At 60.0% G+C, this 18407-nt stretch overlaps 1 protein-coding gene across 1 annotated transcript; it reads right to left on the bottom strand.

The window, feature by feature from the left end:
* Positions 1–150: 150 nt before the first annotated feature.
* On the bottom strand, positions 151–16792 carry ABCA7 (ATP binding cassette subfamily A member 7). The gene is made up of 46 exons (XM_070374263.1): positions 16596–16792; positions 16416–16509; positions 16098–16239; positions 15902–16020; positions 15689–15765; positions 15333–15413; positions 14888–15098; positions 14655–14794; positions 14268–14384; positions 13876–14043; positions 13517–13734; positions 13054–13230; positions 12497–12719; positions 12140–12361; positions 11843–12044; positions 11477–11587; positions 11084–11255; positions 10572–10703; positions 10334–10473; positions 9975–10112; positions 9615–9799; positions 9450–9522; positions 8892–9094; positions 8586–8634; positions 8275–8379; positions 8045–8199; positions 7701–7825; positions 7516–7614; positions 7095–7382; positions 6842–6874; positions 6562–6739; positions 6306–6475; positions 5707–5884; positions 5356–5471; positions 4942–5086; positions 4725–4848; positions 4236–4365; positions 4044–4164; positions 3893–3955; positions 2773–2879; positions 2413–2554; positions 1597–1731; positions 1420–1523; positions 1171–1263; positions 487–727; positions 151–386 (listed from the first exon to the last, which is right to left on the bottom strand). The coding sequence occupies exons 1-46, from the start codon at positions 16659–16661 to the stop codon at positions 240–242; spliced, it is 6459 nt and encodes a 2152-aa protein (XP_070230364.1). The 5' UTR covers positions 16662–16792; the 3' UTR covers positions 151–239.
* Between the last annotated feature and the right edge of the window lie 1615 nt (positions 16793–18407).

Genomic DNA, 18407 nt, shown 5'->3' with positions numbered 1-18407 from the left:
TAGCTAGGTTCACATCTGCATCCACACACGCACTCCAGCACACACTCTGTGCCAAGCCCAGTGTCCAGGCACATGTACAGAGCCGTTTTGGGATGAATATGCAACCTGGCACAGGGACACAGGTACACAGTGCTTCACACCACAGCTTCCCTTTATTTCCTCCAGGGCCTCTGGAGTCTGGGTCAAGCTTCAGCCCCTCTGCCCTGCTTTGGTCCCTCCAGCTCCACAGAGGAGGAGGCTCAGAGGACCGTCTCAGCCATGCTGTGGTCATCGAGGAACTGGGTTATGAGTTTGGGGTGCTGCGGGCCTAGCACAGGGTCAGCCCCCACTTCTGTCTCCTTCTCATCTTCCTCTTTGCCCTGATCCTTGGAGAAGTACAAGAATACCTAGAGGTGGATGGCCCAGGGAAACAGGAGGAGAGGTCAGCTTGAGGGCCTAGCCCCCAACCCCATCTTTACCCCAGCCCCGTTCTGGCATGGCGGTCACCTCCTCCAGCGTGGTCTGGCTCACAGAGAAGTCCTCCACACCATGCTCTGCGCCGTGTGCTGCCAGCAATCCAAAGACTAGCGCCAAGGTGCAGCGCCCTCCTGGCAGCAGCTGGAAGCGCAGGCGGCCACCATGCGCCTCCCGCAGCTCAGCTCCCGGGAACGCCTGGGCCACAAAGTCAGCCGCCAACTTGGATCTCGACAAGGGCACCCTCAGGGTCAGTGTATGGCCAGCCCCGAATCTGGGGTGGGTGGGGTAGACGATAGCTAATGGACCCGCCCATACCATCTTCCAGCCCTCTTCTAGCCCCACCCCTATACTTGGCTCCTCTAGACCCCCAGGCAAACCTGACCCCAACCTCTGCTCCTAGCCCTGGCTACATGCTCATCAGTCTCTAACCCTGCTGCTCCCCAGTCCCACCCACGCAATGCCATGCCCCACTGCAATATCCAGGTCATGCTCACTTGCCGGACCCTCTTTGGCCTCTGCCCATGGACACACCTTCACCCATCAGACCTCCTCCCCATCTCCGTCCAGCCTTGTCCCCTCTCCAGGACAGTCCATGATCCCTGCCTGTTCCCTGGTTAGAACCCAAACTGGCCCCACCTGATCTCCCCTCCAGGCCCACCTACACCTCCACCCTGATCTGCCCGCACCCAGGCCTTGAGGCCTTGCCCCGCTCACCTGCCCTTGAGGTGCTGCGCACTGCCCAGGCAGCGGAACCGCCCATTCACCATGATGGCCAGGCGTGTGCAGAGTGCCTCGCACTCCTCCATGCTGTGGGAGCCCAGTGACGTGAGCTCCAACCAGGCCTGGACCCACGGCACTTGGCTCTGGGCTGCCCCTCCCAGGGACCCTCAGCCTGCAGCTCTGGGCCACCTTGTGCTCTGGACATTTCCTGTCAGTCCCAGACTGCTCGTTCCCCAGGCCCACCTGTGTGAGGTGAGAACCACGGAGCGGCCCTCCTGCACCACGGCCAGAAGACTGTTCCAGAGGAACCGCCGGGCACCAGGGTCCATGCCAGTGGTCGGCTCGTCCTGGGCGCAGAGCAGGGAGATGCTTAAATGCGGCCCCTTCCCCTCCTCTGTCCTCCCATCCTCACACACATACCAGAAAGACTAAAGCCGGGTCCCCCACCAGAGCCACGGCTGTCGCCAGCTTCCGCTTGTTGCCCCCGCTGTAGGTGCCAGCGGGCTGGTCAGCATACTGAGAGAGGCCCAGGCGTGTCAGGCCGTAGCTTGCTGTCTATGGCAGGATGGAATGGGAAGGGCAGAGTGAGAATGGGGTGCAGGGTGAGTGGGAGGGGCTAGGGAGGGGATATGGTGGTGGTTTAGACGCTCAGTGCTCAGTGGTGGACTCTTTGTGACTCCATGGATTAGAGTCCGCCAGGCTCCGCTGTCCATGGGATTTCCCAAGCAAGAATACTGGAGTGGGATGCCATTTCCTTTTCCGGGGATCTTCCTGACACAGGGATCGAACCCAGAGCTCTTGCATTGCAGGCGGATTCTTAACCGGCTGAGCCACCAGGGAAGCCCGGGGATACCGTGGGAAGGTAACTAAAGAGGGTGGGGCCAGAGCCAATACGGGGCGGGGCTGCGACTGGAGACGGGGCCAGACCAGGAGAGGCAGGGCCTGGCCTGGTGGCCGGAAGCGAAGCCCTAACCCGGAGGTGAAAGTAGGCGGGGCCACAGCCAGGAAGGTCTAAGAGAGAAGGGGCGGGCCCCTAAGCAGAGACGGGGCGAGTGCAGCCTGAGGATGGTGGGAAGGGCTGGGGGTGTGGGGGTGGACCCGATGAGTGTGTAGGCGCTCAGGGAGGGCAGGGCAGGGCCAGAGGACCTAAGGTCAGGGGACCGAGAGCAGCAGAGACTGTGGTCCAAGGGAGAGATTGGGGTGGGGACCGGAGGGGTTAGTGGGGAGAGTGATCACCTGGGCAACTTGGGCTTCGGGGACTCCTCGCAGGCGTGCATACAGCTCCAGGTGCTCACGACCGGTCAGCAGCTCGAAGATGGCATCCGACTGAGGGCAGTAGCCCATGCGGCGGTGAGCTGCAGCCGGTTCCTGGGCCACGCTGGGGATGGGGGATGGGGGACAGGGAACTCAGGGCACTGGCTGGCCCTGGCCATGCGAGGGGCAAGCAGGGGCCTTGGGGCTCACCCACCCTGATAAGGGACAGGAGGTAACTCAGGGCCGGGTCCATTGCAGGGGGACTCAAGGCCAGGCTGATCCTGTCCATATATGCGAGAGCAGGGGAAGGTGGGGAGGAACAAGAGCCCAGGAGCCCCTCACCTGTGGCCTTCCAGAATGGCCTCACCCCCACTGGGCAGCGTGTCCCCAGTCACCATGCGGAATGTGGATGTTTTCCCTGCTCCGTTCACGCCCAGCAGCCCGAAACACTGCAGGTATACCCACAGAAGGCACTCATAGAAGCCCGGACAATTGTCCCAGCATCTCTGACTTCTGGGACAGGCTTCTCAGCTTCCACTGGGAGGGCTGTGGGCAAGGGGATCCCTGGGCAGATACTGGGGTGTGTGAGTGGGCACAAGCTGTCACATAGCAGAAGTGCTAGATGACACACAGCATGTATTTAATCAATGGACACAGTAGATGTTCTATAAAGGTCACTTGCAGTCAGTGCTCCATAAATATTGAGGCAAGAGTTGGCTGAATGTTTCCTGCCATGCAGTGGGTACCGACAGCAAGAGCACCTGGTGAGAATTCATGCTGGGCACACAGTCAACCCAAGATGGAGAGGTTGACTGAACACAGTAGGCATTTGCTAAAGAGTGATGGCAATTTATACCAACACACCACAGGTTTTCACAGGTGTGTGCTAGCCCCTAGTAGGTGGCCAGGAAATGGACCACAGCAGACAAGTTTGCACAAAGTAGTTGCTTGAATGTGCATTGGTACAGAGCAGGTGCCTACTAAATATTGGTTGTGAGCAAGTGCTTAATACATATAAAGTATGGACTCATAAATGTTGGTGTTTGATAAAAGTTGATCATCACAAAGGTGGCATTCAATACACTTTTGGTACACCAATGGTGGGGGGGTTCAACAAGCTTTACTGTATACAGTTGGTACTCAATAAATGCTAACATATAGTAGGTGCACATAGTAACTGGCACATGTATGGGAGGCCAGTAGGTGTTCAATAACAAATTTATCCTCACTAAGATCTTGTTAATCTTATTGCACACAGTGGGGATCAATAAATGTAACCATGCAATAGGAGCTTCATATTTGTTGGCTCTAAATAGGAGCTCAAATACTGACAGCCAGTAGGTACTCAGTATAGGACAACAGACAGAGTAGGTGTTCCATAGGGGGAGGTAGACACAAACATGGTAAAGACCAGTGGGCGTACAATAGGGCAGCCTCTCACCCTTGCACCACCTGGACTTACCTCACCAGGGGGGATCCCCAGGCACAGGCGGTCAACAGCTGGTGTCCTCTGCCCAGGGTACACCTGGGAGGATGGAAGTCCATGAGAAAGGTGGGTGGGCCAGTGGAGGCCCCCCCAACCCAGCAGTGGAGGCCCCCCAACCCACACCCACCTTGGTCAGGTCCCTCAGTACCAACACATCCCCCTGGGTGGCCCCTTGTACTACCCGTTCCCGCTCACGGGCCACATCCTCATCCTCCTCTCCCAGGGCGGGTAACGGCCTCAGCTTGGGTCTAAGGACAGAGATATGAGTGGGCCCAGAGCGAGACCCCAGTCCCTGCCACCCTCCCTGGTCCCCACTGACTGTGGTAGGAGGCGGTTGTGGTGCTGAAGCAGTAATGTAAAGAGGAGGAAGATTGGCCCCTGTATGAACATGGCCAAGAGGTTCTTGCCGACCACCTCCCAACGCAGGGGCGACTGGAAATACCCCTCTCCTGTGGGGACACAAAGAGGGATAGGGTCATTTTAGGGTCTTGGTTACTGGGCCTCTCCCCATTCAGGTCACCTTGGGTTCTTAAGGGAAAGCACCAAGCTGAATAGACACTCAACTGAGGTCTAATTGGCATGGAAAACAGTGGCATTGCCACCTCCTTTATTTAGTGCCTTAGACCTCTTGTGACATGACCAAGATGGAGTTAACTTTTATGGCTGCTTTGCTGCACTTTTAACTTTGCCTACCCACCCTTCCAGGTCATCTAAGACCTCAAGTTCTCTTCCTAGGGGCTGCTGTTTGTCCCTGCACTGTAGGATTGACTCTTGTCTGGCACTTCCCCTCCTGGAGAGAAGTTCTCACCCAAGCGCTCAAAGGCATCAGCCATGGCCTGGTTCCGCACCATGTCGATGAGGCCCCGGCCCAAGCAGAAGTGAGGAAAGATAAGGAAGACCTGTTTCAGGATCCGGCTCACCTTCTGCAACTTCTGCTCAGGGGCAGATTAAGAAGGAGGTGGGTCAGAAGCCGAGGCTGAGGCCCAGTCTGACCCCAACCCAAGGCCCAGCCTTGTGGGTCCCACCTGATCAGAGAAGAGCTCAAGCACGAAGGTGGCCATGCTGCCATTGATACCAATGAACAGATTGATGCAGGTGAGCACAACATAGGCTGTGCTGGGCACGGAGAAGAAGAAGGAGGCTGGGTACATGAGTGGCGTGATTGACCAGCTGAGGGGGAACAGGAGCCACTGTTATTGCCAGACAGGCTGAGCAGCCCTGAGAAGAATATAGATCTCCCATCCCAAACTGTGTTGTAGACCTCTGTAACATGGTCAGGTCAAGATGAGCTTTTAAGGCCTCCTTGGCATACCCCCTGAATAAGATCACACTTGGAGTCCTCTCAGATCTCCATATCTCTCCTTAGGATCTGCTATAGAGTCCCAGCTCCCTCAGCAGAGTTGAGGGAGAACAAGTCCTGGAGGGGCTGGGAACCTCACCCATACAGTAGTAGCAACAGCAGGAGGGCAGGCAGGTTGGCAGGGGCCACATACGCCCTCTGCTGGAAGGCCAAAAAGATGAGCACCACGATGCACGCTGACACCAAGTAGTTACACTGCATTGGAGATGGTGGTTATACCTTCAGTATGCTGAGCTACCAGGGAAGCCCACAGGCATCCTTGGCATTGTGTCCCACCCCAACCTCCCTGTGCTTTGGATAATAGGACGAGGTCTCCATCATCCCCAAGACTTCAGTGGTGCCATCCTAGACAAGTTCCTGACCAGAAAGGGCCAGAAGAGGCAGTGGCAAGTGGTGGCAGGGCCCCCAACCCTCCAGGCGGTCTGCGTACCACGTCCCAGAGAAAGTTGCCAAGCCAGTAGAGAGTGGGGGGCAGGCCCCCCATGCACTGCAGGTGTTTGGCTCGGGTGACACGCTCGTCAATGAGGACAAGGATGAAGCTGGCCGGGACAAAGGACATGGCGAAGACCACGCAGATGGAGACAAGCACGTCCACTGAGGAGGCCATCCTGGGAGTGAAGGGGCATGAGCTGCTCAGAGAGGAGCTGTGCTCACCACTGATGGGACTGAGGTCCCCAGGGCTAGACACAGCTGGTGGGGAATGTCCTGAGCCATTTTGAACTGTTAGGCAGGGAGAGATCGTCCAGGTCTCTAGTAGGATAGAAGTGGATGTGACAAGGACGTGCAGGCAGATGGGGGAGACTGCAGCCCATGAAGCCTGATGATGCCCCATTACCCTGGCCTAAGGGGTGGAGAGGGGAAGTTCTTGTTCTCTGTTTACACAGCAAGAGTGTGGCAGAGCGTAACTTCAGCTTCCACCACCAGAAACAACAGAGAGACCAACCGGGGTGGGGGGATACATGGGACAGGGGGACACGCAGGGTGGAGTGGCACACAAGGTGGCGGGACACACGGGGTAGGGGCACTCACAGTGCAGCCTCAGACAACTGCTCCTTGGTGAGGTTCAGGGGGTGATTGAGCGTGGTGATGCTGTGGGCATGGTGGGAGGAGCCTGGTGGCAGGTGGGCACGCAGGAGAGCGTTGTTGGCTCGGTTTACAAAGGCCACCATGGCGTGCCAGCCCTTGTTGTTAAACCAGATCTGTGATGGAATTGGGGCCAAGGGGTCAGTGACCTGGGATCAGACCTCCCCCACCACAGTGCCAGCTGGCCACCGCCAGTTACCACCTTGAGGCCATCTTGAGTGTCCAGACCAACAGCCCATGCTGTGAGATTGTTCAGGAGGTGGTCGAGGGCCTCGCCTGGTGCGGGGTTCAGCAGTGCCCGCAGTTCCTCCAGGGAGCGGCCCACCTCCAAGCCCGAGGGCAGGCCTGGGTCTCGGCCCTCCAGGGAGAAGCCCCCATACCTGAGGGGCAGTGGAGGTGGGAGACAGCTGAGGGTTGGGAGGGTGGGGCGGCAGGCAGGCAGAGGGCACAGGAAAGGAACCCATGCAAGGGACCCTCCTTACCTGACCTCATTCACCCATTTCTTGGTCTTCAGGCTGTGAGAGAGACAGACACAGAGAGGTGAGTGGGACAGAGACAAAGATGCTGGTGAGTTGAGTGAGACAAATTAAAAGAAGGAGGCACAGAGGGCCCCCAGTAGGCCCCAGACCAGAGCCCCAGCCTGGGCATCCCCCCAACCCCTCCCAGGACTGTACCACATCCTCCCCACTGGACCCCTGCTACAGCTGGCCACGCCAAGTCCAGGGTGGTGCTCACCCTTGGCGCACCAGGCGCGGGTAGGTCTTGACCAGGAAGTCAGACAGGTTTCGGCCCGTTAAGTTCTGGACCACTTCACCAGAGCTGGTTGGCGCCTGGGGTGGCGGGGGACCACCGGCCGCAGCAGGGCAGTCAGGCAGCAGGCGGCGGGCACCAGGCTGGCTGCACTGGCAGGCGGGGGATGGAGACTCCGGGGTCCAGTTGCCACTGGCCAAGACCTCAGCCACGTCCGCAGGGACATCAGGCACCGAGAAGTGGCAGAGGGCAGGCCGTGCGCATGCTGGTGCCCTGTGGGGGTAGGAGCAGGGTGGGGGTGGGACTGGAGGCCCCCTGCTCCCAACCAGGCATGGGGGATGCTCCAGAGCCCAGACAGGGAAACCGAGGCCGGAGAGGAGCCAGGCCCAGGCTGGAGGGCCCTCACCTGCTGGAGTTACTTTTCAGGTAAGGCTCCTCCAGTCCAGCCTCCTCCAGCAGGGCCTCGAGCAGGCGGGCGTGTTCAGGGTCCCCTGGAGTGTCATCACTGTGTATAGTGGGTGCAGGGTCAGGGCTGTGCCCACAGGCCCCTGGGCCCCGTCTCCCCACCAGGCCCCTCTCCTCTGCACCTACCTGAAGAAGGACACCTGGGAGCCATACATGCTGGGGCTCAGCTGCAGAGCTGGGTAGTATCCAAATGGGGGTGCAATGAGGCTGAACACCAGCGCCAGGCCCACGAAGAGAGCAGGTAGCACAATCTGAAGGGCCAGCCCATCAGTTCCCCACCCATTGGCTGCCAGGCTCACCTGCAGCCTTCCCTGATCCTGTTCTAGAACCATCCATGGCTCCCCAGTGCTCTCAATAAAAGTGTTCAAAGTGGGGCATACACCTGGGCTTATGGGGATGAATTAGGTCGTAGAGTGTAAGAAAGACACCAAGGGGCTTCCCCCACACTCCCCTACTAGGTGGCCCCTCACCTGAGCAAACAGGCCACGGCGGCTGCGGCGGGCAAGCAGGAAACGCTTGAGAAGTAAGGCCCGGAGTTGCTGGTAGGTGAGCGCCCAGCTGTGTACGCGGCCTGCGGTGGCCGGCCCAGAGCCCTGTAGTGCCTGTGTCTCAGGGGCAGAGCCAACTGTGGGGGATGGGAGGGTCAGTGCTCGGCCCTGGGGACCAGGAAGGGCCACAGGGTGGGGCAGGGACAACTCACCCAGCCCTCCATTCTCCAGGGCTGTCTCTTCTGGCGGAACCTGGAGCTTCCTAGTCGCATCGGGATGAGCAATACCCAAGCACGGGCCCTGCCTGGGCCTACCATCTGCAAAGTCACCAGTGTTGGGGTCAGGCTTAGTGTTTGGCCTGGGGTCTGGGCCAGTGTCAAGGCTCACAAAGGAGGGGTCAGGAATCAGGGTGGAGGTCAGGGCTGTAGGTTGGGTCATGTTAGGCAAGAGTGGGGACTTGGTCTAAAGTCAGGTTGGACTCTGGACCAGGGTGAGGGGTTAGGACAGGGGCCTGCAGGCATACCCTCTGGGCCTGCGTCCACAGCACAATCCTCCACCACCTTCAAGAAGATCTGGGAAGACAAAGCAGGGGGCTCAGACAGAGCCTGGGGACACACAAGAGGGAGGGGGACTCAAGGGCCACATATCCCTCAAACACTGGGGGTCCCCAAGCCTCCCTGAGGGCCTCTGAGCCTCCAGGCCTCCATGTGGGCCCTGCCTCCTCCCTGGGACACCCAGGTGTCCACAGGCAGACTCTTCTTCATCCTTCCAGGCACCACCTCCTCCAGGCAGCCCTCCTCCTGCCCCCCACCTCATCCAGCAGCCACACCTCCTCCAGGCTGGTGTCAGAGATCCCATAGCCAGCCAGTCCCAGCTCCCCCAGCCGCTGGTCCAGATCATGGAAGAGCTCAGCGAAGCTGCCATCCAGGGCACCCTTGTAGGGCAGCGCCAGCACCAGCTCATGTGGCAGATCCTTGACCAGCCGTGTGCCGGGCACGTGGCGCTGCACTATGGCCCACAGCTGGGCTGCACCTAGGTGGGCGGCAGGCATGTCAGGGGCCCTGGGGTCCCATGTTGCCCTGGCTCCTGCCCTACCCCCTTGAGGAAGGGGCTTGGGTGACCCACAAGGGACCAGTCCCTGAGGGCAGAGGAGGTCAGGATTAAGCACCCAATGGCAGGACTTGACCTGGGGTCAGGGCCAGAGTCCACTCAGGGTCAGAGGTAGGTTTGTGTGTCAGCTCAGCTCAGGGGTCAGGTCAGGGGTCAAGCCTGGGGTCGTCAGGCCTGTTGCCCTGAACCAAGTCACTGCCCCCCCACTGGCCCCTCCCTCTGGCTCTCCCAGCCCCATCCACAGCCCCTCACTCAGGCTCTCCCACCCCGCCCTCACCGGCAGAGCTGGCCTGGCTGCCTGGCTCCCTTTTCTGCCCAGCATCCATGCTGTTCTTCAAGCCGGCTTCACCCTGGGGGCAGAGGGGCACCAGCTGCCATGGCCATCGCGCCTGGATGGGGTCTTAAGAACTGGGGTCGGTCGGAGGTCAGTTCCAGCCCTCACCTTTTTGCTGGTCGCCAGACGCGGGGGACCCTTGGCCAAGGTCAGGTAGTATCCGGAGCCCAAGTGACGTCGCAGGAACAGAGGAGAGCCACAGCAGCACAGGCGGCCCCCTGCCACTACCGCCACCCTGTCTCCCAACAGCTCCGCCTCATCCAGGTGGTGGGTGGAGAGGATCAGTGTGCGACCTAGGCAGGGGACCCAACCCACACATGTCATCAGGCTGCCCAAGCTGTGGTCCCTGCCCCATGCGGTAAACTCCTACTTATCACTCAAAACCCCATCTTCCATCACCTCTTTGTCAGAAAGATCTGACCTTTCAATCAGCATCCAGGGAAATCTCAGGCCACTCCCAGTTCTTACCTTCACGATATTTGAGCAGTAGCTCCCAGATGCCTCGACGGGAAGTGGGGTCCACACCAGCTGTGGGCTCATCCAGGATAACAACTTGGGAGCCACCCACAAAGGCAATGGCCACTGAGAGCTTCCGCTGCATCCCGCCTGGGTTGGGACAGGGGTCAAGATCTCCACAGTCTTGGGCAGGGCTGCCTCCCTTCTTCCTGTACCTTTCCCTACCCACCTGGACCACAGTGCCTGATTCCTCCTGGGTCCCCAAGTCTGCCCATCTCCTCTGGCATCCCACAGTCCTCAATATAAAGTCCCAGCACCACCCCCCAGCCTCATCTCTGCAGACCTGGAGGCTCCCCCAAGTCCAGGCTCACCTGACAGGTGATGAGTCTGTGCATGCCTCTTGGGGATCAGCCCCATGTCCTGCAGCAGCCGGTCCTGCTCGGGACCCACGGCAGCTGCGCTCAGACCCTTCAACCGCCCATAGAACCAGATGTGCTCATCCACAGTCAGTCTGAGGCCGTGTACAAAAGACAATGGGGGGAGTTACCATGGCAGGCAAGGCCCCAGAAAGCACCCAGCACCCCCACTGCCATGCCCATGGAGACTCACAGGTCAAAGAGCACGTTGTACTGCGGGCAGACACCCAGGCAGGGCCGGATGGCTACCATGCTGGTCCGGACGTCGTGGCCCAGGACAGAGGCGGAGCCAGCCGTGGGTGGAAAGAGGCCACTCAGGATGGACCTGCAGGTGCAGGGGTCTCAGAGCAGCTTCAGAGGGGAGGCTGAGGCTCCCAGAGCAGAGGTACCAGCATTTACAGGGCACCTACTGTATGCCCAGACCAAAGAGGTATTATGTTCCCATTTTACAGGGGAGGGAAGACGAAGCTCAGAGAAAATATTCATCACCTGCCTACTGTGGATCCAAAGTGAACTACAGGGGAGGTCCAAAGGGAACTGGGGCTGGGGGGCTGCAGGGGGGCATCAGGGTCCTCTGTCACTGTACAGATAGGGACCTTCTGACCCCAGAGGTCCTTTCCCTTGAACAAGTGTGCAAGTTGAGACCCAAGAAGAGGAGCTGGAGGGGAGGGGAGCTGTGAGGGGAAAGGAGTGATGGCTGCTCACATTGTGGTCGTTTTGCCAGCCCCATTGTGGCCCAGGAAGGCGGTAATGTGGCCCTGGTAGAAGTCCAGGCTGAGTCCGCACAGCGCCGGCTGCGGGTTGCCAGCAAAGCGCTTTTCCAGGCCGCGTATGGAGACCCCCGGAATCAGGCCAGGGGGCGCCTCCTCCACCAGCACTGAGGAAGGAGGGCAGACTCAGTTATGGGCGCCCTCAGAAGCCTGGGGACTGTTCAAGCTGGTCTGTGGAGTCAGGGACTTGTGGGGCTGGGGTCTGTGGGAGTTAGGGGAGCCTCAGGACCTGGGAAAGTCCAGAGAATTGGGATCCATGAGGACCTGGGTTTTGTAGGGGCTGAGAATCCAGACAGGGAAGTGACAGCCAAGGTTTGTTGGGCCTTACCCTTGGGGTCCTGTGCGGTCAGAACTGGGGCAGGACCCTTGGGGGTCTGAGACCCAAACCAGTAGCTCCTCCGAAAGGGAAAGTTCCACGGTTCGGGGATCCCATACTCGCCTGTGGGGAGTGGTGCTCAGTTACCCCTGAGGCGCTCCCCCTGGAGTGTGCCCACCCGGGATGCAGGGATGCAGGTAAGGGGTAACCAGGAAGCCCCGCCCACCTGCCTGCCTGCCCCAGGCCGTCCCTCAAACACAGCCACCAGTGCGCAGGTGCCAGGAAGACCCACCCTTTCATCTGTATTCCAGGCCCCCTCAGCCCCACCCCGTCCGCGCCGCCCTCAGCCCAGTCTCCCCTGCGTCTCCTACGGCCCACCTGGGCACACCGCCTCCAGGTACCAAGTGGCAAGGCCATAGAGAGCAGCATCGAGCAACAGAAGGCCAGAGACCTGGGCCAAGCTGAAGACATCTGCTGTAGGCCCGGTGCCCAAGTTGTGCCACTGCGCGCCCTCGCCCTGCTCCTCCAGCAGCGCCAGGCTCTCGCAGCCAAAACCGAAGGCCACGGGCGACAGAAGGCTCTATGGGTGGGGGCGGGTAGCGGCGGGTAGGTAGGTCAGCAAACAAGGGCAGCTAAGGGTGAAGCACCCCTGCACCCACACGGCCCGGCTCTCACCGCGGCCACGCGGCCGCCCATTGGCAGCTGGTCCCTCCAGGCCACGCACAGCACGTAGGGCAGATAGAGTACGAAGTAGGCAAGACCCCCACAGGCGGCTGCCAAGTTCGCGCGGGAGAAAAAGGCGCTCAGCAAGAAACTCTGGACCACTGTGGCCACAGCGAAAGCCGCCAAGAACAGGAACAGCACCCCCGGGTGGCTGTAGGGGAGGATGTCTCCGAGCTGCAGGAGGACAAGGGAGCTGGAGGGAGAGCGCGGATTCGCCTAGGGACGCGCAACCCCGCGAGGTGCCCCCTGCCCGTTACCTCCCCGTACACACGCACCAGTCCCGAGTCGGCAAGGCGGGGGTGCACGCACCTTGAGTACCAGCACAAGCAGCGCGGTGCTGAGGAGGAAGGGCCCGAGGCAGCTGAGGAACCAGCCCAGCCACAGTGCAGTGGCGCTGAGCCCCATGGCGCGCATCGTGTAGCGCAGCCGAGTCTCCTTCTCACGCACCACGGCCTTCACCGTCAACGCCACAGAGTAGATCCAAGCCAGTGTCAGGAAGAGTGGCAGTGACCGGCTCAGCACGCGCAGGAACCTGGGGCAGTGGGCAGCTGCGGTGGATGCCAAAGACCCCCGCGCTGCCCCCATCTGGCACGACAGTTCCCGCCCTGGGACCCCAAGGTGCGGCGAGGACATTGGCCCTTCCTTGTCCTCGGACTCCTGATGGTGCTGTCAGGTTACGTTCTCCCTGTATCCAGAGACCCCAGACCCTGAAGGATCCCGGCTCCTCCAGCTACAAGGTCACGGGGAGTGGTCCCTCTGAACCGTAGTTCTCAGCCTTGACTGCGTGAATATTCCAGATGGCACCCAGGCCCCCACCCTGAGACCCAGGATCTGGCATCTGGGAGAAGTGAGGAAAGGGTGCTCACGTATCGTCCACATAGCAGGGGTAGGGCATCTGCTGGAGGTAGAGGCCGGCATGGGGGGTGGTGCCTGTGAGCACGCGCACAGCTGCGCGCTCCAGCAGGTCTTGCAGGTACACGAAGCCACCCCACACGTAGCGCAGGTCCGTCAGGGGGTCAGCGGCCGGACCGGGGTCCCAAAACCTGAAAGAAGTATGGGAGTAGCTGGGACCTGCCCATCACAACTTTAGCTCCGCCCTCACCTGTGTACAAACTACCTAGACCCACCTGCCAAGTGCTTTAATCTTATCCCAGAAGCCAAGGCATTGACCCCACCCACCAAGCCCTTGGCTGTGCCCATCACACCATAAACCCCGCCCATCGTGGGTTCCTATTGGTCTAAGGACTTGGGCCCCACCTACCAAGATCTCTGATAGGTGAGATGCTCCCTAGCACTCCCCCTCTGGTTCCGACCCACAAGGCCCCCCACCTGTCCTTGATCTTATTGGTTCTTGCGACATCATCGATATCCATGCGGATCTTGATGCGCACGTGGCCAGGGCCTGGGGACTGCGCGGGGTCCGGGGAGTCCTCGGGCCCCAAGAAGACGATGCCGGCCCAGAAACGGTGCTCGGAGAGCAGCTTCAGGGCCCGCTCCACCAGGGCGGCCTCTGAAGGGGCGGCCTCCAGCTTGTCCAGAGTCACGCACTGCGGAGGAACCTGGGCGTGAGTTCGAGGCCCCAGGGTCCTCCCCTGGACCTGAAGGCGGAGCCGCGCTTCCTCCTAAGAGGCCCTCAGCAGGGCTGCCTCTCCCCTCGGAGATGTTTTCCCAGGTGGACGGTCCCTCACCTCCATCACACGGCCCAGTGTGACCGCCAGGTGTCCCACATCAGCGTGGGCCTTCTGCCAGCTGTAGCCACCGCTGCGGGGATTCAGAAAAGCACGAAGAGCTTCCACTCTGGCCCCACCTCCAGGTCTTGGCTGCCTCCTTCCCTTGTCCTGGATCTGCAGGAGCCTCTGTAGGGGTGTCAGAGAAGATGGGGGTCTGCATTGGACGTTCAGGGCCTGTTACCCCTCTTTCCATCCCAGTGAGCGGCCTGAGCTCACCGTGGATACCACTCCCCACCTCCACACCCTCGCCTGGAAGTCCCTGCCCTTCTCCCAAATCCTCATCAGGGGTGACCCTGCTGCCACACACCCCCGCCCCCCACACCCCTCTCCCACTCCTGTCCTGGCCCCACCTGTAGCATGGCGACATTGGCACTATCGTTCAGGAAGTTGAAGAGCTGGGGTCCCAGCAGCTCCCACACCTCCTGGATGTCCTTCAACAGCGCCAGCTCCTGGAAAGTTCGGTTGACCTGGAAGAGGTGGGTGCTGAGGTCCACACTAGCCTTAGCCGTTCATGACCCTTCCCTCTAGTGAAGCCCCCTGCCCACCCCTCTTGCCTTCTCCCCTATGCTCTATCCTGCACCTCTGAGCACTGTCTGAAATCTGGCAATCCCTCCATTTCAAACCCCGCATCCTGGACCCAGCCCAGGAGCAGCCAGTCTCGGGACTCAGAGCTCTCCTGTGGCCTGGCTCTCTCCTCCTCAGCCGAGGCTGGGACTGAGGGCCCCTCGCACTGTCACCTGGGCCATGATCTGCCGGGTGAAGGGTGTGTCAGGCGTGAACAGTACTTTCCCCAGGACCAGCGGCTTCAGGCGCCTCCAAAGTAGGCGGGACAGGGGGTGGGTGTCCAGGCCCCCCGTCAGCTCAGCGCAGGTGGGGCCTAGGGCCAGGGTGGGAGCACCATGAGGCCCTGTGCCCACGTCCTGGCCCTGCTTCCCCAGGGAGAGGGGTAGAAACCAGGTTGGTCACTCACTCAGGCTGTTGTCCCGCAGGGCCTGCGCTGGCTCCTGCCCCACAAGCTCCTTCAGGTCACTGGCCTCATACCAGTTGAGGGAGGGCCCGCCTGGTTTGCTGGGCCCCCTGACACTGCAGAGGGCTTCTGCCACCGCCTCCAGGGGACCACCTGGCCTGTGGGGTCTCTGTAGCAGGGCCCACAGCTCTCCCAGGCTGGGCAGCTCCAGGAGCTGGAGGAGGGGGGTCACCAGAGGGCTGGGCAGGCTTCCCTTCCGTGTGACCCCACCACCAAGCTATAACCAGGGCAGGGCCCTCCACCAGGAGCACCCTTGCCCTCTCTTTCTGCCCTAGTACCCCCATACAACTACTGAGGACAGGTGCCCAGGGTTGCTCTGTCCTCTCCCCTTCCTGCAGCCCACCCCTCTAGTTTCCTGGCAGGGGTGGAGACTGCATTGGCCTCCTACCTCCTGGGCCATGTCCTCTGCAGTCTCCACAAGGCTGCCCACGGACTCCTGGGCATGACCCAGCACAGAGCCCAGGGACTCCTGGGAAGAAAGATGACAAGATGACAATGAGGTTTGCGGACGTCTTACTCGGGATCCAAGTTCCCAAGGGGTCCATGCAATCATAGCCTCATTTTACTAACAGAGAAACTAAGGCTCCAAGAGGCACCTGAGCTTGTTAAAGGTCTCAGGGCTGGAATCTAAGGAATATCACTGCAGGGAAGGCCCAGGCAAAGGCCTGGAAGCTGGCCCCTGAAAGGGGCAGGGTGAGACTTGGTGAGGTCAGGGTCCCAGATCCTGCCTTGTCCCCACCTCACCCCTTGCAGCAGTGTCCCCAGCAGCTGAGTGGCCAGGGACAATCCCTCCTTGGGCTGCTCACTGGGCCAAGGAAAGGCTGAGGGAGTAAAGCACAGAAGACCAGGGTGAGGCCAAGTTTAGCTGGAGCCATGTCCCACTTGTCCCACTCCAAGCTGTGCCATCAGGTGGAGGCGCAGAGCCCAGCCCCGCCTACCACAGGCCCGCCTTCTTACTTGCTCGGGCTGTGTGTGCAGCCTTCAGAATGGGCATCAGCTTTCTCAGGCTAGCTAGCATCCTATGGGCACTGGGGCCCCCCAAAACAGTGCGAGCATCTGCCAGGAGCCGCGAAACCCTGGATACAGAGAGAAGGCTGGAGGCGGAGGCTAGGCGAAGCTGCCCACCCCTGTCCCGCCGCTCCCAGTGGTTTACAGGGAGTCCTTGAAGTTGCTGAGGACGCCAGGCTCCTCGCCAGGGGTTTGCCACGGGAAGCAGGTGTTGTTCACATTGCAGATGAGGCCCTGGAGCCAAGGGATGGTGCCTGCTGAGGGCAGCGGCTTGTTGGGAAAATGACCTGCAGGGACACCAGGTGTGGGGTTCTTGGCTGAGTCCCCACCCCCAGTGACAGAGTGCCCCCCTCAGCCATTATTTGAGCGTCCGGTCTGTGCTCCGGGTTCTCACTGGGGCCCCTGTGCATAGAGTGACCACTGCTAATCCTAACCCCAAAGCTCTGGACGCTTGGGGGCTTACATTCATGCTGCTCGAGTGGGGGGTGGGAATGGCGAACGGCCACCAGGATGAAGAAGAGAAAGAGCGGCCACAACAACTCCACCAAGAGTTGGATCTGCGGGGGCAGAATAGGCTTGGGGAGTGGCGGCCTATGGGGGGCTGTGGGCCGCCCCACCCCCGGCCCACCCGACTGGACATTACCGGCTGCCTCCTGCGATATAGGAAATTCTTCCAAAGCAGCAGCATCAGCTGTGTCCAGAAGGCCATGGTGGAAATGGACAGCAGACAGGACGGAGAGGTCAAGCTGAGGACGTACTGTGTGCTTGCGGGCAACTCTCTGTTCCTCTCTGAACCTCATCATCTATTTCATTGCTCAGCATTCTTGGAAGCTCTGCTTGGAGCCAAGAAAACAGTAGGTGCTTATTAAAGGGGCTCTATTCTCCGGAGGGGTGGAGTAAGCCAACGGGAGACCTGCTCGAATCCTTCCTCACATCTGATTGGTTGCGCGGGATCTGTCGCTTCCTCCAGAGCAGCAGCTGGGGTCCCAAAGGCGGGGAATTTATCCTGCAGGGGGCGGAGCCTAGGCTTAACTCTTTCATTATCAGGCTCCACCCTAAGCCCTCCTGGGGTGGGGGGGCTTCCAGGTCCCGTCCCCCAGCCTCATCCTTAACCCAGGCAAGGATTCCCTTTCCCCCCTCTCTCCTCCAATAATGATAGCTAGGAGTATTTTATACTGCTGTCTGGAAGAAGGGCTATCCCAGGCCACCAGAGAGGCGAGTCACCCAGCTGGAAGGGGGCTCCAGCTCTGCCCACCCGTCACGTACTATTCGTCGCTCAGAAGAACCCCAAGATCCAGAAAATGAGTAAGAAGCAGGGACGCTTCTGGAAGCAGCTATTATTGATAGTGTACCTTGCTTGGAGTCCAGCCTGGCCTACTTCATCATCGTACACACGGAGAAACTGAGGCCGCCAGAAGGACAGGGAATGGACCCAGGACCCCTGACCCCCACTTCAGGACTCATTTACAAATGGGATCGGGGGGCGGGGAGCGGCCTCAGTTTTTCTATTGGTAAAATGGGGGAGAGAGCTTAGCGGCGTATCAACTGGGAGAGCGGCTGCAGGTAGGTGAGTCTATTGCCCAACCTCCTCTTGGAAAATTAGTGGTCAATTCTGCAGCTTCCAACACTCCCCGGCCAGGGAGTGAAAATGAGTGAGAGTCTAGATTCGGGCCACACCCTTTAATTCCCACGGAATCTGCCTCCCTTCTACCCATCCGCACCTCGGCATCCTCTCAGGACCTTCCCACCATTCCAGCCCCCAGCTCTCTCCACTTTCCCTACCCTCCGCAGCGGCCGCGGAGAGCGGCTCCTTTAAGAGGAGCCCTTGCCGCTGGCGAGGCGCCCCTGCTGCGGATAGTACCTAGCACCCGGGGCCTGCGGCCGCCGGTCTCGGGCATAGCCCCGCCCCGTCCACTCCCATTGGCTTCTATATGCGCCACTCAAAGACCTGGCCAGCTGGAGCCCCTCGCGCTAACGCGGGAGGCGGTGTCACAGCGAGGCCGCGCCGAGCCGGGTTTCTTAAAGGGATCGCTCTTTTCTTGCTGCATCACCGCGAGGAGGAGGACCGCCCGGGTCAACTCGCACAGGTTGTCCTCGGCACAAAATCTCCAGGCTCTTTGCACGTTGCATAACCGCCTGCAATACCGCAGCTCTGGGTCTCAGGAGATCTCTTTCTCCCCTCTTTCTCCAGAGGGGGCCCCAGTCCTAACCAAACTCGCCCTGGTACCCTGGGACTCTATTTGTCCATCCAGAAAAGGGGAGTTTGACTAGAATCATTTGTTCATTCATTCATTCCACAAACATTCCTCGGTCCCTACAGTGGGCCAGGCTATAGCAGAGGGGGAGGTGGCCCTCAACATTCTAAGATTAGAATCTGGGGTCATAATGGTCACCCCGATTTTGAAGAAAACCTCCAGAAGTTTCTCCTTCCAGGAAATTGGATATATTTCACAAG

This window comes from Bos mutus, chromosome 7 (assembly GCF_027580195.1).
Source record: "Bos mutus isolate GX-2022 chromosome 7, NWIPB_WYAK_1.1, whole genome shotgun sequence".
NCBI classification, from domain to species: domain Eukaryota; kingdom Metazoa; phylum Chordata; class Mammalia; order Artiodactyla; family Bovidae; genus Bos; species Bos mutus.
This window is presented reverse-complemented; position numbering and strand designations above follow the sequence as displayed.

Excerpts from the sequence above, each read along its gene's own strand:
- ABCA7 (XM_070374263.1), bottom strand. The coding sequence starts at position 16,661 with ATGGCCTTCTGGACACAGCTGATGCTGCTGCTTTGGAAGAATTTCCTA. Across the intron at positions 9,095-9,449 it reads CAGCCAGGCCAGCTCTGCCG|GTGCAGCCCAGCTGTGGGCC; the intron begins GTGAGGGCGGGG and ends CCGCCCACCTAG. Across the intron at positions 4,366-4,724 it reads TGATGCCTTTGAGCGCTTGG|GAGAGGGGTATTTCCAGTCG; the intron begins GTGAGAACTTCT and ends GTGTCCCCACAG.